Below are 22,131 nucleotides of genomic sequence, written 5' to 3'. Positions count from 1 at the left end.
AGCCCGGCAGCCCTCAGGGGATGTCCACTTGCCAGCGGGGAGCAGGCCTAAGCTGCAGCCAGACATCCTTAGCGCTGCTGAGGAGGCGGGAGAGGCTCCCTCCACAACCGCTGTACTGGCAGCCATCAGCCTGGCTTGTCGCTGAGCAGAGCTCCCCCTGTGGGAGTGCACTGACTACCAGGGGGCAGCTCCTGCATTGAGCGTCTGCCCCCTGGTGGTCAGTGTGTGCATAGTGACCAGTCATTCCCAGTCCTTCTGCTGTTAGGGTCAATTTGCATATTACCCTTTTATTATATAGGATAAAATTTTGTATGTAGATATATTTTACATAATGGCTAAAGGACAGTTTTCTGGTTGATATTTTTACCAGGGAAAATAACTAGCAAATTTGATATGAAGCAATTTTAGAATTTGGATGATCCTTAAGGTGTATCTTACCTCTCTTAACACATTGTATGCGGGAAACGTGTTTACACGTTTTACGTATTTATACGATCTACCAGTGTAGTAGAGTGCGGGACACATATTAATACGTTTTTTATAGACTAGCGGTAGAATGCGGGTAACGTATAAATACGTAAACTAAAGTTATCGTAATTTTACTGAACGTTGCCATTTGCGCAAAAAATTAGCAAAAATGGCCCGCGCCACCTGTTAGCGCGCGATAAAAACTACCCGCAAACAATGTGTTAAACATGATAAGAACAGTCAGACAACAGATAGGGGAGTATTGAGCTCCCACCAACTTCCAGGCACAGTGTTAATTCCAGGGAAGCATGATGAATTAAACAGACAAAGCACTTACCTTCCCATGATGCCAATCTTGTAGCTTTTTGCTTGAAAACTTATAATGAAGAGCTCACTACAGGTGTCACAAAGTCTGGAAACACAGACAAATCCTATATAATAAAAGCCTAATATGCTAAGTGTCCAGTTTCTGGTCATCCGTTCAACCATCAAAGTGTAATATGCTAATGATATGATATGCACTGACCACCAGGGGGCAGACGCTCCAACTGATAGGTTAGCTTGCTGCTGGGGTCCCCCTGAGTGAGACAGGCCGGACACATCCTGGAGCCCTCCTGCGGTCCCTCCCAGGCTGGCCAACCTCCTGCGTCCCTCCCCAGTCCTGATTGTGCACTGGTGGGGTCCCTTGGCCTGGCCTGCACCCTCTCACAATCCAGGCTGAGGGACCCCTGTCCCTTGCCCCAAGTGCATGAATTTTGTGCACAGGGCCTCTAGTATATATAATAAATGGTTTAGAGAGAATATATTACATCTGGATTTCTTAACCTTAGCACTATTGATGTTTGGAATGGGTAACTCTTTGTTGTAGGGACTGTCCTATGCGATAAGGATGCTAATAGCACCCCACCCCTTCCTTGCCCCACCAGTCACGAAAACCAAAAGTGTCTCCAGACATTTCCAGATATTCTCTGGGGGATAAATGGCTCCAGTTGAAAACCACTGTATCACATGGTATGTTCAGTGGGTTGTCCTCATTTATATTGCCTCAGATGAATTGTGGCTTTGATAATCCTGAGCCTTTAGCTTGCTGCAGAAATAGCAATCAAGGAGTTTAGTCTGTAAAACGGTAAAATAATATTTGTGTCTAGCCTTTACCGCTGCCCGCTATATTGGCAATAAATACATTTCTTCTTGGAAAGAGCTAACTATGTGAAAATTTTTCTTTAACCAAGGTAGACTTATGTCCCTATGACTCCCAAGCACCACTGATCCACTTTCTCTGTTTTTGAAGCTTTATAGACGGACTCTTGTACTCCTAAAGGTTCCTTTTTTTATATCATTTTACCATTGGAAGGGATTTTATTATTTCAGCTTTCTTTAAAAGTGTGTGGGGTTTTTTTAAAATATGGTTTTATAGCTATGTAAACAGAGACACAAATATTATTAAATGAATGATAAATAGTGACATGATTAGTGACTAGTCAACATTTAGCCCAGTGTCTATCTGGTTCTTCCACTGTTTTTCCTCATAGTGTGTTAGCTTGATGAAAACGAGAGTTGTATTTGGCCCCTAGACAGTATCTGGCACATAGTAGGCATTTAGTGCATATTTGTTAGATGAGTGAATGAATTTCTTACTTGAGCTGTTTTCAAAATGTTTCTCCATCTGTTTTTTTTTCTCTTCTGGAAATAATTCAACCTAATCCCCCCCCCCCCCAATTAAAATTACATGTTAAGATCTGATTTTATTGTTCCAGATGTGGAGTAATAATTGATGAAATCTGTTAACCTGCTGTATCTCATACCATGTTTCTACTAAACAGTTTAAATTTGCATTATTATCCTTAGATAGATCTTTCATTCATTTAAATGGTTTAGCCTTTTTCATATGAATATTGAGCCATAGCTTCTCCATTGTGTACTCTAGTATTTGTTAAGATTTGAAAAATTTGTATTGATTTCAGAGATGAAGGGAGAGAGGGAGGGGAGGAGAGAGAGAGAGAAAGAGAGAGAGAGAGAGACATAAAGGATGAAAGAGAATCATTGATCAGATGCCTCTTGCACGCCTCATACTGGGAATTGAGCCTGCAACCCAGGCATGTGCCCTGACCGGGAATCTACTGTGACCTCCTGGTTTATAGGTCAATGCTCAACCACTGAGCCATGCTGGCCGGGCAACCATTTACTATTTTAAAACTAAGATAGCCTGTTAATAATAGATGTATGAATTTTCACAAATATGTATATTTTCTACACGTTTTGCTTCTTGAAGAAGATGCTGGCTCAGCAAATGCTTTTTACATACCTGTAATTTTGTCATGGTCTTAAGGATGTTAACAAATGGTTTGGATTCTTAATAGACACCTGAATACTCTGATTCATGAATTTTTTTCCTGCGCATGATTGCATCTCTCTTTTTTTTTTTATATATATATTTTATTGATTTTTTATAGAGAGGAAGGGAGAGAGATAGAGAGTTAGAAACATCGATGAGAGAGAATCATCGATCAGCTGCCTCCTGCACATCTCCCACTGGGGATATGCCCGCAACCCAGGTACATGCCCTTGACCGGAACCGAACCGGGGACCTCTCAGTCCGCAGGCCAACGCTCTATCCACTGAGCCAAACCGGTTTCGGCTGCATCTCTTCTTTGGCTAAAGCATATATACCAACTTGGATTCCCTACTAATTAATCTGTGGTGTGGAAGATCAATGAAAAAAAATTAACGAATGGATTTTGTTTCTTACATTTCTAGTTAAGGAATATATTTCTTCTTTAGCAACTCACTTATGGTCCTTGTTATATAACCCACTAATGGTCATTAATTAAAGATGTTTAAATTGAAATATTTCTTTGAATTTTTCAAGTCTTATAGCTCATACTAGAGGCTGACTGCACGAAATTCGTGCAAGAGTAGGTCTTCCTTCCCCAGATGCTGGCACCAGCTTCCCCCTGGCACTCAGGACCTAGGCTTCACTCTGGCTGCCGGCAGGCACCTGGGACCCGGGCTTCTCTTGCAGTTCCACCTTCATCTGGAAAGTCGTGCAGAAGGATGTCTGGTCTAATTAGCATATTATACTTTTTATTATAGATTAGGGCAGTCATGCTGCAACAAAATTTATATGCTGATATCTGAGATTAAGAGATAACATAATTAAACTATTATTTACTTTTGGAAAGAATTACTTATTAAGAGATAATTCTTATGTCTGTTAATTGTTCTCTGATCTGTGTACCTGTGTAATGGCTGCACCAGGGAAGAGCAGTTATACTTTGTTACATCTTAGTAAATAAATTTGTTCAGTGAAAGTTTCACCTTGATCTAAGGTGTTACCTTAAATACATTTGGTAAGGCATTTGCAGTTGGATTACTAGTATAAATACAGAAAACAAACAGTATTTGTGAATTTCGCTATTTCTTTTGTGTAGTGACATTTTTAAGCATTAATGTGTAGTTTTTTTCCCTCTGATGACCAAAAACCTTCAGTATTCTTGGGCATAATAACAGAGGTATCACTCAGACTTAAACATTGAGGATAGTTACTGCGTGTTATAGATACGTATCTCCATTTTTTACCTTTGAAAGGCAGCCTTTTTACTTGGACATTTTTTGTTGTTGTTAATCTTCACCTGAGGATATTTTTCCCCCACTGATTTTTAGAGAGAGTGGAAAGGAGTCGGGGAGGCACAGATAGAAAAACATTGGTGTGAGAGAGACATATCAATTGGTTGCCTCCCCCCATGCCCTGACCAGGCCAAGGATCAAGCCTGCAACCAAGGTACATGCCCTTGACTGAAATTGAACCCAAGGCCCTTCAGTCCGCAGGCCGACGCTCTAACCACTGAGCAACCAGCTAGGGCTACTTGGACATTTTTATTACAGGTGCATAGATGCTGGATGTCCATCTATTTGTATATGTGTTCATATAAAGGCATACATGTCAAAGTATATATATTTTTGTATCCTTCTAAAGGAAAAGGGGAAATGTTTGATAAGAATAGAGAGAAAGGTAGTATTGGATCCAGAATATAATTGTTGTATTTTCGGTTGAATATCATCTATAATTACAGTACCAGCACAGGATCCACCATAGTATCTCTGTACTAAGTAAATAATAGTTTAATAGTACTTGAGAGACATTTTCCATGAATCAATCTTTCTCAGAGAGTTCTTTCTCTGTTTTATCATTGTTCTTCTGACAAAATACATGTATTCTGTAATTTGAGAGAGATGGGAATGCCATTGAAGGAAAAAGCAAACTTCAGTTAAACTATTAAATACAGAGGTTTCCTATATAGCATAGCTCATCAGTTCTAAGAAGCACTTACTTTTAGTTTTTAACATCTCTGAAATTGAGAGTGCATCTTATTTGTCTCATGTCTGACAGTTGACAGTGATTTTTCATCTGTCGTACATAAATGATGCATCTTCCAGTTGATAATGTTAAAGATTCTATGAAATATTTGTGTTTATCTGTGTAGGATAAATGTTTGTTACATGCATTGCTTAAAGTATTTTGAAAGGTCTAGACTAAATATTTTATCCCTAATTTTTTTCACATTTTGGAAATTGTTTTTTACAAAGGAGTCAACCTACTACTAAAGTTATTAGTATTTTAATATATTTTCTCTTAAATTTTATTAGGTAGATTATATAAGAATAATCAAAATGTTGCAAAAATAATTGTAATTTGTTTTTTTTAAAGCTGAATAACGTTAACCTTACTTATTGAATGTTTCTACTAATTTCACAATTTAATGGTTTAAAATATCTTGATTTTTTTCAAAGCTTTTTTTTATAATTTAATTTAAAAAGTTGGATAGCTATCATCTTGAGCAATATCTGATTCTTATAGGATGATGTCATTTTTTTTATTTTTAGAGTCTTACGTTTAAGGAAAAAGTAACAAGCCTTAAATTTAAAGAAAAACCTACAGATCTGGAGACAAGAAGTTATAAGTATCTTCTCCTGTCCATGGTGAAACTAATTCATGCAGATCCAAAGCTATTGCTTTGTGTAAGTATTTTTATGAAACACCTTGGAATTATTACATTAACCTAATTTGGTTTAACTGAAATGCCAAGAACTTAAATATAATTATTAGCTAAAGATCACTTATTGTTCCTTTCTGATCATGAAGATATCACTAAGAAAACAAACTTAATAGAGAATACTAATAGAATTAGATCAGATGTTTTACTTTTCTTCTTTATTTTCCTTATCGTTAACTAATATATTTTGGTAAGCTCTTCTGTCCTTACCCTGTTACCAGATTATATGTTATTCAGGCATTATCCTGGGATGGGGGTGAAAGTAATGAAGCAAACCATAAATAAGAGTGCTTTCTACAGCTATATGGTTGTTTTGTGTTTTAAAATATATTTTTATTGATTTCAGAGAGGAAGGGAGAGGGGAAGAGAGAGAGAAACATCAATGATGAGAATTATTGATCAGCTGCCTCCTGCATGCCCCACACTGGGGATTGAGCCCACAACCTGAGCATGTTCTTTGACTAGGAATCGAACTGTGACCTCTGGTTCATAGATTGAGGCTCAACCACTGAGCCACGCTGACTGGGCTGGTTGGTTTTTTAAATATTTAACTAGAGGCTCGGTGCATGAAATTCTTGCACGGGTAGGGTCCCTAGGCTTGGCCTGCGATCAGGGCCGGTCAGGGCCTTCCTTTGTTTCATGCCACCCCCTGGTGGTCAGCGCACATCATAGCGGTCGAACTCCCAGTCGATTGAACTCCCGAGGGGACAATTTGCATATTAGCCTTTTATTATATAGGATAGGATTGCTATTGCCAAACCATTTAGCTTTTCTGTCCTCCTTTCTTCCTGTCAGCCTTCTATTATCACTGGCTTTGCCTACAAATTCTGTATTAGAAGGAAGAGATGAAAATGGGTGTGGTTAGCACCCAATTACTGTCATAACTCTACTCTTATAGCCTCAGATGGTATTAGTTTCCAGAGAACATCAGTCTGGTACACAACATAATTAGGAACTAGCAGATGTAAATGAGTGATAGTTACATGAAGTGATTAAAAGCATGGGCTCTGGAGACAGACAAGCTATGTGATTTGGGTGACTTAACCTCTCAGTGCTTTAGTTTTCTCATGTGAAATGCTATGATAATACTTCCTACTTTAGAGAGATTAAGAAGATTGAGATCCAACATGCTATGTTTTAGAAACAATGTATAATAAATGCATAATATGCACAAATGTTAGCTGTTATTTCTGTTAGTAGAATAGTTGACATTAATATTATTAATGTCCCAGCTGTAACAGTAATACATTGTGAAGTTCATAGGATAACATGTTTAACTTCTGTGGTGTTTCTCCCATCTCTGGAGAGCAGCATCCAGAAAGACTTCTTATTGCTTTGCTCTACAGTAGGCCTTATAAGTTCTAAGGTATGTTCTATTTTGATGGCATATTTTTCAAATTACTATACTATAGGAGTTTATTACTTGATATCCATAGTTTCAAGAGTTCTTTGGAACACCCTGAATTTTAAAAAAGAAAAGGGTATATGTGAGTATTTTTTTCTGGAGAGAAACAAGACAGAGAGGGAGACAGAATTCCTCAAAAGATTAGTGACATTTTGAACTTATTGAAAAGCCCATTCATATTTGGGAGTCTAAAAGAATAAATTGCTAGAACTTTGGCAAAGAAATTTTTCATAAAGACTATCAGTGAGACTCTATAAAAGTAATGAAATACTCTTTTCCTTATCTTTTGTTATATAGCACAAGTTATTTTATCATGCATGTCAAATATATATTAGTATTACTCTTTCTGCATGGCTGAAATTCAGGATCAAAGAAGGCACTAAAGTCATTGGTGCCATATGTGTTAAATATTTTATTTTAAAATATTTTATTGTTAAAAGAATAAGAATTTAAACAAAACTTGCTATGTTCCAAGTTTGAAATTTGGCAAGCACAAAAGGACCATTTAAAATTGAAATTATTTTCTTTGCTGCCATCTAGTGGTTAAACAACTTTTCTCAGCATAACCAAAGGTAAGTTAAAATAGTGATTCATTGATTATTTCATATTTTACATATAAAAATTCTAAATTTTAGTAAATAGGAGAAATATAGGACTAACTATTAAATGATCTTAATCATGCTATTTTTAAAGTAATACAGTGTTATTGTCTTCCATATCTACCATCTCTATTCTCATTTTTTCAGGCCTCCTAATTACTTAGCTTGCATCATCTCCTACCCCTCTCTAATCATTTTTCTGCAATAAATTTATGGTGATCTCTTTAAAAAGCAAATGCTCCCTGCCAAGCTTAAAACTTTTACTTGAAATTTCTCTTGGAATAAAGACCAAACTCCAAGTAGACCTGCAAGGTTACACAAAATCTGACTCCCACCTGCCATTCTAGCATATTTTTCTGTATCTCTTTTTTCTCTAGTCACAATGGCCTGCTTTTTCTCTCCATCTTACCACATTCTTTCATATCTACCCTTACACTTGCTGTCCCCTCTGCATACTATATGCTTCCCTCTCTTCTTCACATAGTAATTCCTGCTCATTCTGAGCTATCATCCCTGCCCTCAGGAAGCCTCTCTGATGCTGTCAGATTTCCCTGTTACAGGTGGTCATAGCAGCATGTATCTTTATAGTTCTCATCTCATTTGCAGTCTAACGCTTATGGGTCTGATTATTTTATTGATGTTTTTCTTTCTCACCAGACTGCATGCTCCTGGAGGGTAGGAAACACATTTTTTTTACTTGTCAAGTCTTTGATATCAGGTTATTAACAACTAAATATAAATGTTATTGGGTTAACGACTGAATATAATGTTAGAAAATAGGCTAACAATTTTGAATTATAGACATACCAGGGTGAGGGCTTACCTTAATCATTATGAGGGGAAAGAATCTGTAGTTAGCAAAATACAAATATGGGCACGAGATGCACTGGCTTCACTTTACTGAACCATATATTCTTGAAGTGTAACTAGATGCTTCCAAGTTTTAGGAAGCTTTTTAGTCTCTTCAAGTAGGTAGACATTTGCATTTATATACACCTCCAGTTGGCTTTTTGTAGTACCCAGTGATTTTCCACAATTAAGGAGACTGAGGTATGGGTGTCTGGAGGTGTGAAATATCTAGCCCTGTATGAATTTGGATAGCTCCTCTGTACTGGACAAGAGGGCTGCACAGGATATTTGTGCAGCCCTCACCCAACATGCATGTTCTTTGCCTTTGATCACAATCATTTATAAGATCTAAACCAGTAAGTTCTAAACCAGAGATATATGATTTAGTCATTGTAGTGTTGCTAAAAAAATTATATTGCTGATAACGATTTCTTATCAAAAGCTGATACCTAGTTTGTTTTCTTTCAATTAGGATTTTTTTTTGCTGGGCATTATTTACATTAATGAACAAGTATAAATGTAGACTAAGAAACTGCTTAACAAAAGCAGTTTTGATTTATTAAAAAATTCCATAATTTTTATTGCGATATAATTCAATACCATAAAAGTCACCATTTAAAATTGTACAATTCACTAGTTTTTAGTATATACCAGGTTGTGTAGCTATTACACTATCTAATTCTAGAACATTTTTATCACCCCCTGAAGAAACCTGATATCCATTAACAGTCACTCTACATTCCCTCCTCTATTTAGCTACTGTCAAATAGTTATTTTATTGAAAATTGCTTTTTTTTCCCTTGCAGAATCCAAGAAAACAGGGGCCTGAAACCCAAGGCAGTACAGCAGAATTAATTACAGGCCTTGTCCAACTGGTCCCTCAGTCACACATGCCAGAGATTGCTCAGGAAGCCATGGAGGTAAGGGAAAAAAGATTTCTAGGCTCTTGTAACTATATACATTCTTGATGTTTCTTTGCTATGTAGTTTCTGTGAGTGGTAGATGTAGTTTCTGGACATCTGTCAGAGAACTATGTCATTTATGGAGATGATATGTTTTTGTCTACACACTGTATTGTTAACTCCATGGAGAAAGAAGGGATTTACTTACTTCATATCACACATAGCAATACATTGTGCATATTCTTATGCTTAATAAAACACTCAGAATTTTCTCATTGTAGTTGACTCTCAAAATATGTATTAAAATTTCAAAATATATATTAAATCTAGATACAATTCGCCTACCATAAAGTTTACTGTTTTAAAGTGTACACGGTAGTTTTTAGTGTACTCATAACGTTGTGCGGCCATCTCCACTATTTAATCCTCATTCCCCTGTCATCCCAGCTGCTGGCAACCCCACTCTGTCTTCTGTCTATAGATTTGCTCATTGTAGATATTTCATATAACTAGGATCATATAATATGTGGCTTTTAGTGTCTGCCTCTTTTCATTTAATGTAACGTTTTCAAGGTTCATCCATACTTTAGCATGAATCACTACATTTTTTTTATTGCCACATATTTTGTTGTATGGATATATCACATTTTTTTCATCTATTCATCACTTGATGGACATTTAGGATTGTTCTACTTTTTGACTATTATGAATAATGCTGCTATGAAAATTTGTGTAAAAGTTGTGTGGATACATCTCTTTTTTTTAAGGTTGGAAGAAATCTTCAAAAAAGATATTTTTTAATTTATTGTTTAACATATTACACATGTCTCCTTTCCCCCCCATTGACCCCTCCCTGGCCACTCCCACCCCCCAGCACATGCCCCTACCCTTTCAGTGTTCGTGTCTATTGTTTATGCATATAAGTCCTTTGGTTGATCTCTTGGATACATCTCTTAAGTATATAGCTAGCAGTGGAATTCCTGGTTCATATGGTAACTCTGTTTAACTTTTTTAGTAACTGCCAAACTCTTTTAAAAAAAATGTTTTTGTTGACTTTTTTAAGAAAGAGGGAAGGGAGAGGGAGAGAAAGTTAGAAACATTGATGAGAGAGAAAACATCAGTTGACTGCCTCCTGCATGCCCCCTACTGGGGATCAAGCCTGCAACTTGGGCACGTGCCCTGACTGGGAATCAAACCTATGACCTCTTGGTGCATTGGCACAATGCTCAATCAACCGAGCCATACCGGCCGGGCCAAACTCTTTATCAAAGTGACTGTGTCCTTTTATATCCCCACCAGCAATATGTGTGAGGGTTCCAGTATCTTCTTGCCAGTACTTCTTGTTGTTTATCTTTTTGTTTATAGCCATTATAGTGGGTGTAAATACAGTTGACTCTAAATATATATACATACACACACACACACACACACACACACACACATATGTACATACTAGAGGCCTGGTGCACAACATTTGTGCACTGGGGAGAGGGGGGTCCCTCAGCCTGGCCTGCTCCCTCTTGCAGTCTGGGACCCTTCAGCGGATGTCCAACTAAGCTGGCAGTCGGACATTCCTTGAGGGATCCTTAGCGCTGCCATGGAAGTGGGAGAGGCTCCCGCCACCACTGCTGTGCTGGGCAGCCGTGAGCCCAGCTTATGGCTGAGCAGCGCTCCCCCTGTGGGAGCACACTGACTACCAGGGGGCACTTCCTGCGTTGGGCATCTGCCCCTTGGTGGTCAGTGCGTGTCATAGTAACCGGTCATTCTGCCATTCGGTCGATTTGCATATTAGCTTTTTATTATATAGGATATATATTACTTGCTAAATATGGTTTTAATTTAAATCAGTTTTATTGGGGTATGATTTATATATTATAAAATCAGAAGATTTAGAATATTTCTCATCACCTAAGAAGTTCCCCTTGTCTTTTCCAGTCAGTGTCCCCACTCCCTGTCCCAGAGATCACTGGTCTGATTTCTATCATATAGCATTAGCCTTGCCAGTTCTAGAAGCTCATGTGAATGGAATCTTAGACTATATGTTCCTTTTTGCATGGCTTCTTTCACTCAGCAAGTTTTTGAGATATATTCATGTTATTTCATGTATTAGTTCCTTTTTTTAATTGATAAGCATTCTGTTGATGATTATACCAGTTTACTGACTTGTTAATGGCCATGTAGGTGAACATATTCATCATTACTAAAAGTTATCTTGTGCTCCTTTTTGTTCCCTCCTTCCCTCCCTCCTGTACCTCCTGCCTGCTTCCTTGCATCCCTCTGTAACCATTCATCCGCTTTTTGTTACTATAAATTATTTTGCATTTTATATAAATGGAATTATAAAGTATGCACTTTCTTCCTGTCTTTTTTTTTTTTTTTTTTTTTGACATCACAGCAGAATTTAATAAAGGCTAGTCTTTGAGGCACTATTCTCATCAAATGTCCCAAGACAAAATTGTTCCATGGTCCATTACTGCTGGGGTCCAACCCCAGCAGGTCCAGGGGTCTCCAAAGGTGTGGACGGAGTCGGCGAAGAAGGGATGACACGGAGACAGCGTTCAGTTGATCAGCAGCCTAGCCAGGATCTCTAGCCAAGTTCTGGTCAGGATCTCCAGCGAAGTTCTGGTTAGGATCTCCAGCGAAGTTCTGGTTAGGATCTCGAGCCAGGTTCTGTGTCCATGTTCTCTTGCTAGGTTCTCCAGCCAGGTTCTGTAGCCATGTTCCCTCGCTAGGTTCTCCATCCAGGTTCTGTCCAGGTTCTCCAGCCAGGTTTAGTCACCAGGTTCTAGTCAGGTTCTCTTGCCATGTTCTATCCAGGTTCTGTGGCCAGTTTCTGTCCAGGATCTTTTGCCATGTTCTCTCCAGCAAAGTTCTTCTGTCTCTAGGTTCTGTGTAGGTTCTGTGGCTAGGTTCTGTCCCTGTCTTCTTTAACTTAGAATGATTATCATGACATTCATCTATGTTGCATGTATCACTAGTTCATTCCTTTATAAAAATTTCATTCCTTTTTATTGCTGTACTAGAGGCCCAGTGCACGAATTCGTGAACCTTGAAAGGAACTGTGGGCCTCAAGGCTGTGGTGGGCATAGGGGCAGGTCTCAGCACATCCTCCGCGCCTCCACCTGGCCCTCCCATTCCCCGCCACAGCCCCTGGTCCCCTGTCTGCCGGCAGCCTCGCACCTGCTGACGGTGCCGAGCAATCGGGACTGGCCCTGGGCGCCAGCAGCAGGTGTGAGCAGCAGCTCCGGTGCCGGCAGCAGTTGCAAGCGGTGCCGTCACCGGCAGCGGGTGTGAGAGGCGGCTGCTGGCCCTGATTGCCCCTCAGGAGCCGGGGGAGGTGGAGAAGCCCTGAGGGGTGATTGGGGCCGGCAGCTGCCACTTGTACCCGCTGACAGCGCTGAGTGATTGGGACTGGCGTTGGCGGCGGGTGTGAGTGGCAGCTCCAGTGGCAGCAGGTGTGAGCGGTGTGCAGGAGCAAAGAATTTACAGTAACCACCAGAGGCTCACTCTGATGACAGCGACTGGCGCCCTGCCTTGGTCTGGTGCCACCGTTCACCTGCTCCACCATCCCACTGCAGCTGACACCCTCCATGTTCTGCGCTCTGCCTCCTGCTGCCAATGCCTGCCATGTTCCACATGCGCCCCCTGGTGGTCAGCACACGTCATAGCTACTGGTTGTTTAGTTGTTGTGCCATTTGGTCTATTTGCATTTTAGGGTTTTCTATATATAGATAGGGTTCCATTGTGTGGCTGTACCACAATTTATCCATGTTGATGGACATGTTTTTACTTTTTGGTTGTTACAAATAAAGATTCTAGGAACATGTATGTACAAATCTGTGTGCAGACATGTGCTTTCATTTCTCTTGGGTAAATACCTGAGAGTGCAAAAATCTTACTATGTGGTCTTTTTTTAAAAAAATATATTTTATTGATTTTTTTACAGAGAGGAAAGGAGAGGGATAGAGAGTTAGGAACATCGATGAGAGAGAAACATCGATCAGCCGCCTCCTGCACACCCCCTACTGGGGATGTGCGCGCAACCAAGGCACATGCCCTTGACCGGAATCGAACCCGGGACCTTTTAGTCTGCAGGCTGACGCTCTATCCACTGAGCCAAACCGGTTAGGGCATTATGTGGTCTTTTTAAGAGAAACAGCTTAAATATAAGGGCATTGGAAGGTAGACAGTACAAGGATAGAAAAATATCCCAAAAAACTGGAGATACAGAGGGATATCTCATTATTACAAAGGTGTTCACTTCATCTGGAAATAAACTCTATATGAACCTAATAACAAAGCTTCAAAATATAACATGTAAATAGAGAGAGAGAGAGATAAATCCAGTTACAGTGGGGTACTTGAGCATACCTTTCTCAGCACCTGACGGAATAAACAGGCAAAATAGTAGGGATAGAAGATTTGAACAATAAAACTATCAAATAAGACCTATTTGACATATATAGAGCAATACACTCAATAAAAACTCTTTTTTCTTTTTTTTTTTAATCCTCACCTGAGGATATTTTTTCCATTGTTTTTCATAGAGAGTGGAAAGGAGAGAGGGAGGGTAAGAGAGAGAAGAAAGGCAGAGAAACATTGATGTAAGCGAGACACATTGGGTTGGTTGCCTTTCACACTCGTACTGGGGCCAGGATCGAACCTGCAACCGAGGTATGTGCCCTTGACTGGGAATTGAACCCTTCGGTGAGTCAGCCAACACTATCCACTGAGCCACGCCAGCCAGGGCTGCACTTTCTTTTTAAGTACACATGAAACATTCAGTGTATCTTGAGCATGAAGTCTCAACAAATTCTAAAGGAGTTATTCAGAATTATTTTTATGACTATAGTAAAATTAAGCTAGAAATTCATAACAAAAAGTTAAACATAGGACCTAACAATTTCACCCAACAGGTATGTACCCAACAGAACTGCATCTATATGTTTACCAAAAGACATACAAAAATATTAATAGCAGCATAATTTGTAGTAGTCAAAAATTGAACTTAAATGTATCAACAGTAGAATAAATTGGTTATATTTGGTTATATTCATTATACTGATTACAACAATGAAAAAAGTGAACTGCTAAGTGCAAAGCATGAACAAGTCTCACAGACATAATGTTGAGAGAAAACAGACAAACACAAAAGAGAACATGCTGTAAGGAACAGGCAGAAATAATCTATGGTGATAGAAATTAAAAAGTGGCTAGTTTTGTCAAGGCCTAATGACTGGAAGGGAATGTAAAAAAGGCTTCTGGGTGTTGATAATGTTTAGCTAGGTACTGGTTACATGAGTATATACATTTGTGAAAATTCATTGCACTATACATTTAAGATTTGCTACTTTATTGTTTAAGCTGTATACTTCATTTTACCAAAATGCTTATATTTGTATACATTGCTGTTGGTCCTATAAATTAGTATATTCCTTGCATTCTTTTTAGAAGGCTATTTGACAATATTTGGCAGGAGCTATGCAAATGCCTTTTTAGTGTGTGTGCTTATAATTCCCTTCCTATATTTTTTAATCCTGAGTACAATTTAAAAAGGAAAGAGCTACACAGATATGCTTACTGCTCTTATCCTATATAATAAAAGCCCAGCGACCTAACAGCGGAACGACCAGAATGACTGGTTGACCGGTCACTATGATGCTTACTGACCACCATCGGGCAGACACTCAATGCAGGGGCTGATCCCTGCTGGCCATGCCTCCCGCCAGTGCATGAATCTGTGCACCAGGCCTCTAGTTTATAACAGGAGGCTATTAGAATTTTAAATATTCACTAATAAGAGAATGGGTTAATATTTAATGATAAGAGAATGATATTTTAATTTGGTGAACTATCCATTTAAATATCCATTAAAACATATGGAGCTCACCAGCAATATGGAAAAGTATGAAATGTCAGATCAGTATACTATGTTTATAGCTCTGTTAAAATATATGTCAAAACGAAAAAACAGAAGGGAACATGAAAAGGAAAACAATTATATTAACTCAGGTAAAAGGCTAACATTTTTTCCCAATATTTCAAAAAATATTTTGTCATTCAATAACAGAGAATTTGCCACTTAAAATTTTGTCAGTAAATTATATTAAATTTTTGCACAATAGTGACAAAATTGAATGTTAATTTGTGCTGTTTTTCCTTGATATGAGTTATAAATTACATAATTTTTTAAGAGTCTCTCACTGAATAGCAGTTTTCAGTATGTATTTAAAAGTATTGACAGTAAAAATGTTAGGGATAAGGTAATAGAGGTGTAACCTTTAATCATTTATAATTTTTGGAGTTATAAAGTAGTCCAGGGGTGGACATTTAAATAACTTTACTGATTTGAGGCAGATTATCAGTGCAGCTATTTGCAATTTATGCACTAGATTTGGTTTTAAGTCTGGTTCTCAACCTTCCTAGTGCCACGACCCTTTACTACAGTTCCTCATCTTGTGGTGACCCCCAACCATAAAATTATTATTTTATTATTTTTTTAATATATTTTATTGATTTTTTTATAGAGAGGAAGGGAGAGGGATAGAGAGTTAGAAACATTGATGAGAGAGAAACATCCATCAGCTGCCTCCTGCACACCTCCCACTGGGGATGTGCCCGCAACCAAGGTACATGCCCTTGACCAGAATCGAACCTGGGACCCTTCAGTCCACAGGCCGGTGCTCTATGCACTGAGCCAAACCGGTTAGGGCCATAAAATTATTTTCGTTGCTACTTCATAACTGTAATTTTGCTACTGTTACGAATCGTAATGTAAATATCTGATATGCAGGATGTATTTTCATTGTTCGCAGCCCACAGGTTGAGAACCGCTGTAAGAGAAGAAATCAATTCTCATTATTTGTTCCAAACAGTGTTTCATTGGAATTGTAATAAGATGCTGTAAGAGCCGAGTAAAGAATTGCCAAATATGCAGACTAAGGACTAAGAAATGTTCAGAGCTCAACAGTGTGCCTCTGGGGGAAGCACTGTGGAGGTGGAGTTAGGGTAGGGCTGGTCTGAAGGAAGAGTCTTTATATAAACTTTTTGATGGCTTTATTTCATAATAGTTTTTTTGTATATTAGTTGTATATTTTTAATTAATTAATTAATTAATTAATTCCTGTTAATGTTCTGTGAGCCAAATTCCAATTCAAATTGAAATATTTTAGGATGAGCCCAGCTGGCGTGGCTCAGTGGTTGAGCATTGACCTATGAAACAGGACGTCACAGTTCAATTCCCGGTTGGGGCACATGCCCGGGTTGCGGGCTCCATCCCCAGTGTGGGGCGTGCAGAAGGCAGCTGACCAATGATTCTCTCTCATCATGGATGTTTCCATCTTCCTCTCCCTTCCTCCCTGAAATCAATAAAAATATATGTATTTTTTAAAAAGAAATATTTTAGAATGAATACTCTGCTATGAAATGCAAAGTCTGTTTTGCTCTATTCCAATAGAATTCGTGGCAAGATTACTTTTTCTTTTGGCCTAGAAGTAAAATAATTGTTGTGTGCATTAATTTTGGCAAGCTCTTCTTACTTGAGGATTAACTTTATGTTCCACAGAATTCTTTGATACTTATTGAAATTATTCATATTATAAAGCAATTTTTACATGTATATATTGGTGTTCTGAATTCATCAGTCACGTAACTTCCTGCATGTATGCCATTTTAAGTAAGAATCATACAAATAAAGTTATTTATTTACATATGTATCTTGTTTCCTGGAGATCTGGGTTCTCAGAGTTCTCTTTTGCCTTACACTGTATGTTGAGGCTACAATTAAATTTGATTTGTTAGCATTTATAAAATAAATAGTCCAATGTTACGTTTACCAAAAGTTTTTTGAGTAAGTCTTGTTTCTCTTTTTAAAAATTCAGGCTCTGCTGGTTCTTCATCAATTAGATAGCATTGATTTGTGGAACCCTGATGCTCCTGTAGAAACATTTTGGGAAATTAGGTATTTGGACTTTTATTTTTTAATTCAATTTAAAATTTTATTTTGTATTTATTTCTTGTCTTTAAATATTAACTCTATAGTACTTGATTTATTGTAAAACTTTATTCACCTATAACTCCAGAGGTTTTATGATTTTGTTTGTTATTTGACTTGAAATTATTAGTTAGAATATTTCTTGTTTTAACTCTGGGAACAATGTAACAGCAATGTAGAAAAAAAATTTTAATTGTGCTACATTTTATTACCCAACCATAAGTACGGATATATGTTGTAATCTCTTTTATTACATATTTCTATGTAATTACAACTGTGTTTTAAATTGTATGCAGTTATAAGCTTAGAGTTTTAAAATTTTGTAATGTTAATAGTTTGCTTTTATAAACTATGATTTTGTAAGTTTTTTTAATAACCATTGTTTTTGATGAGGGAATTAATGACAAACATCTGCCTAGAAGGTAAAAACATACAATATTTTATAATTTCTTTCTTATGTTATATAAATTACTACCTTTTTCATAAGTTTTTTTTTTAAAGTATATCTTTATTGATTTCAGAGAGCAAATTACTACCTTTTAATGAGCACAAAAAGGAGTACATTGAGGAAAATTTAGCCTCAGGTTTTGTCATTATCTTACCATAGAAGTGAGTACACTAAGTCACTTGGCAGCTGAGTTCAGTCCTCCACCAAGAGCAGTGCTCTTCCATACTAATGCAATGTGAACCACACATGTACTTCAAAATTTTCCGGCTTCCACATGAAGAAGTAAAAAGAAACAGGGAACATTAATTTTAATATATTTTTAATCCAGGATATACCTCTAAAATATTACTTCACTACGTAATCAATACAAAAGTTATTAATGAGATCTTTGACTAAAGTCTTTAAAATTTTATGTGTGTCACACTTAGAGCACATCTTAATTTGAACAAACCACATTTCAAGTGCTCAGTAGCCGTAAGTGGTGGCTGGCTAGTGGCTACCACATTGGATATTACAACTTCAGTCTAGGGATCAGCAAACTTTTTCTCTAAAGGGCCAGGAAGTAAATATTTTAGGTTTTGTGGGCCAGATAGTCTCTGTCATACTATTCATTTCTACTATTGGAGCGGCCACAGACAAATGTAGATGAATGGGTATGGCCATGTTTCCCCTAAAATTTTGTTTGCAACAGCAAATGATGGGTTGATTTGGTCTGTAGGCAGTTGTTTGAAGGTATTGCAGCTCTAGAGTACTGGGTTTACTCCAGTCTGTGCTGTATAGCACATGGTCTGTCATTTCTTTTTGAGTCCTCCATAAGGATTAGATGCATGGACAAAATAATTGGGAGTTTGGGGATAAGAGGTGTAGAAGTACTTGACTTTTAAAAAAATATAATCTGTAGATTTATTCCCTTTGATTATCACACTGTTAACATTTTGATAACCATTTCTCTAAAACACATCTCAGAACGGAGAAAAAGCTCCTCTAAACTTGTGTCTATTCTGAGAGAATGTCATTACATACTGATTATTATATGTATTACTTATTGACAATGCTGATAACAATGAACTTCATATTATTGCAGCTCACAAATGCTTTTTTACATCTGCAAGAAATTAACTAGCCATCAAATGCTTAGTAGCACAGAAATTCTCAAATGGTTGCGGGAAATTCTGATCTGCAGGAATAAATTTCTTCTTAAAAATAAGGTAAGCAAAATGACATCTTTAAAAAGGGAAGAATGTTTGGAATTGTAATGGGGAAAAAATTAAGCAAATGTTTATTAGCCAAGTCAGTTCTACTTAGCTCCTCCCTCCTTCACAAAGTTTAAGGGAAGTAATTGCTAACAAATCAACATTTAAAAATTATTTTGAGGTCCTGGCTGGTGTGGCTCAGATGATTAGAGCATTGTCCTGTGCACCAAGGGGTTGTGGGTTTGATAACCTATTCAGGGTGCACATGAGAGGCAACCGATTGATATTTCTTGCTCACATCGATATTTCTATCTCTCTCCCCTTCTCTTTTCTTCTCTGTCTAAAATCAGTTTAAAAAAAAGAGGAAGTAGGAAAAATAAAATATTATTCTGAGGCTTTGGTTTTAGAGTTGCAATCCTGACTAATTCTAATTGAGCGAATAAGCAGGTCTCTGTGGGGGCAGGCCTACGAGGAATGGAGGCTGCTATAACCAAAATAGATTGAAGAGCATATTCTACCTCTGCTCTAAAGTTCATACCTAAGATTTGGATTTTATGGCTATACTAGATCAGGGAATGCTATCTATCAAGAAGCTGAAGGAAACACACAATCTAGGTTTATTTACATTCCTGCCATCAAGGTTTCACCTCTTGAAAATATCAGGAAGCTTCTTCCTTGGGGCTGAGTGAAAAGTTCGATTATGAACTTTTGAAGCATTGTGACAGGTTTTGAGGGATAGAGAAGAGCCTTAAATTTCTTTTAATATAAAGTTTCTATAGTTAGTTAAAAATTCTATTATGGCATAGTTTTAGGAGTATTGGATTCATTGAATTTTTATCCTTTTCTAGAATCATAGCTATGAGAAATCTTAAATGTAACAGACTAATATGCTTTTCAGTATACCATGCAGCTTATCACATTTTCTTTATTTAGAGATGGGCTAATGGTGAATTGTGTTTATTCACATCTGGCTTATCTTTCTCTGTTAAAATAGTGGAGTCTGACATTCCTAAAATAAGAAAGAACATTAGACTTCATAGTTTCATGCCCTTGCCTATGGTATAATTCTCCGGAGTAATCCAGCATTAAGTAATCCAGTAGTAAATCTAATCAGTGCAGTCACTCTTGTGACATACTTGGCATATATACCCGTGTTAATTACTTACTGGTCCAGAGGAGCTTAATCTCAAAAGAGTCAACTTCTAATTACTCTGAAATGGCAGATGATAAAATGTTATAGGAGAAAATCTTTATAAATCATGTTGATATTTTACTTGTGCCCATGTAAGACTGGGAAATGTTAATTTGCACTTCTAGAATCTGCTGTTTTGATGATTTCAAGGGTGGAAAACTGAGAGGCATTTCAAAGACATTGAGCAGCCGAAACCGGTTTGGCTCAGTGGATAGAGCGTCGGCCTGCGGACTGAAGGGTCCCAGGTTCGATTCCAGTCAAGGGCATGTACCTGGGTTGCGGGCATATCCCCAGCGGGAGATGTGCAGGAGGCAGCTGATCGATGTTTCTCTCTAATCGATGTTTCTAGCTCTCTATCTCTCTCCCTTTCTCTCTGTAAAAAATCAATAAAATATATATTAAAAAAAAAAAAAAGACATTGAGCAAACATTTGTACTACTAGGTTTCTGGTGAATGTTCCTTAAAGTGAGGAGAGGTGTTTCAGGGTAGTCTCAAAAAGGAAGACAACGCATAGTAAGTATTTATTTCTCTTGATTATCAGTGCTTCAGAAAGGCTTATTTATTTATTCTTTCTAGCAGGCAGATAGAAGCTCCTGTCACTTTCTGTTCCTTTATGGGATAGGATGTGACATTCCTTCAAGTGGAAATACCAGTCAAATGCCCATGGATCATGAAGAGTTACTCCGTACTTGTACTGCTGGAGCCTCTCTCCGGAAGGGAAAAGGAAACTCATCCATGGTAAGCAGCTTCTTTTGTACTTTTTCATGTCATCACCTGTGCTCTGTATTTTCTTCTGAGTGAACTTTGATAAATTTCAATGAGGTAATATAGCATGGTAGAGAACTGCTTAGATTCTAGTGCTATCACAGCTCTTGGTGGACAAAAGTTCCTAACCTCTGTGGCTCAATTCCTCAGTTTTAAAATAGGGATGATAATAATTCCTACCCCAGAATAGTTTAAAGATTAAATGGGATCATGTTTAAAACAGTATTTAATCAAGTATTTGACACTTACAAGCTATAACTGACAGGTATAATTATTATAAACTACTCCATAAGAAAGACCATTTAAATCCCAGAAGTTTAAAAGTTGTACCAACTTTAAAAAGTACAAATTTACTGGGAGAGAAAGCATTTTGCTTCATTATAGATAAACTAGTGACCCAGTGCACAGATTCATGCACATTGAAAGGAAATTAATTAGAAGGTGGCTGGTTGGGTGGGACTGGGTGAGATGGGCCAGACACGCCCTGGAGCCAACCTGTGGAGGTCCTTCCCTGCTGGTCACACCTGGGGTGGCGTCGTGGCTTTAAGGGCGTCTCCAGAGCGAGTGGGGTCCCTCCTCTGGCAGGTGGGGTCCCTCAGTCTGGCCTGCAGGGATGGGGCCGAAACTGGCTCTCTGACATTCCCTGAGGGGTCCCGGAGTGGGAGAGGGCACTCTGTAAAGTTGCTGTCGTACAGGGTGTGGAACACAAATATAAGTGAGCAGTAAACCAGATTCGGGGCTGACAGTGCCCCAACAACAACATAACCCACAGCTGAAGGTGGAATTGCACGGCCCTGTGAGGAATCAGGCTCCCTCCTCTCTGGTTTCTGGGTGCGTCACTTGAGAACCACCGCTGACAAGAGCATCTGCCTCCTGGTGGTCAGTGCGCATCATAGCTACTGGTCAGACAGACACTTAGCATATTAGCCTTTTATATATATATAGATGTTTCTGTGATTTTTGTTTGTGTGTGTAATTACTTTTAAAAGTAAATCATAGTATAAGCAAAATAAATAAATAAATAAAATCCTTACATGAGTTTCTTTTTCAGACTAAAGCTTTTTTAATCTCTAATTTTCAATATAAGAACTAAGTGGTTTGGCATTTATAATTGTCTACTTTGCCTGCAAAATTTACATTTGTTTCCTAAATGAGGATTTCATGCTTTGGGAATGTGTAATCCAGAATCAAGTATGTCTTCTAAAGTGATACTTAGTTCTTGTTTGTGCCCTCAGTTCAGCCAGTACTGAATGTGCTTATTTT

At 38.0% G+C, this 22,131-nt stretch overlaps 1 protein-coding gene across 17 annotated transcripts in view; it reads left to right on the top strand.

Moving 5' to 3' along the window:
- Window positions 1-22,131, top strand: part of NF1 (neurofibromin 1) — a 240,759-nt gene that overhangs the window by 83,115 nt on the left and 135,513 nt on the right. For 16 of the 17 annotated variants that reach the window (XR_004972868.1, XM_036340624.1, XM_036340626.1 and 13 more), the window contains 5 exons: window positions 5,353-5,487; window positions 9,182-9,295; window positions 17,158-17,237; window positions 18,803-18,926; window positions 20,680-20,841. Coding sequence is in view for 16 of the 17 variants with exons in the window: in XM_036340624.1 (XP_036196517.1) it covers window positions 5,353-5,487; window positions 9,182-9,295; window positions 17,158-17,237; window positions 18,803-18,926; window positions 20,680-20,841 (615 nt within the window). In the remaining variant the exon portion in view is untranslated. The remainder of the gene's footprint in view (window positions 1-5,352; window positions 5,488-9,181; window positions 9,296-17,157; window positions 17,238-18,802; window positions 18,927-20,679; window positions 20,842-22,131) is intronic. The other variant, XM_036340622.1, reaches the window with a different exon arrangement.

Source organism: Myotis myotis, unplaced genomic scaffold, assembly GCF_014108235.1.
Source record: "Myotis myotis isolate mMyoMyo1 unplaced genomic scaffold, mMyoMyo1.p scaffold_m19_p_17, whole genome shotgun sequence".
NCBI lineage: Eukaryota > Metazoa > Chordata > Mammalia > Chiroptera > Vespertilionidae > Myotis > Myotis myotis.
The sequence above is the reverse complement of the archived record's forward strand: the minus strand, read 5'-3'. Positions and strand labels throughout refer to the sequence as shown.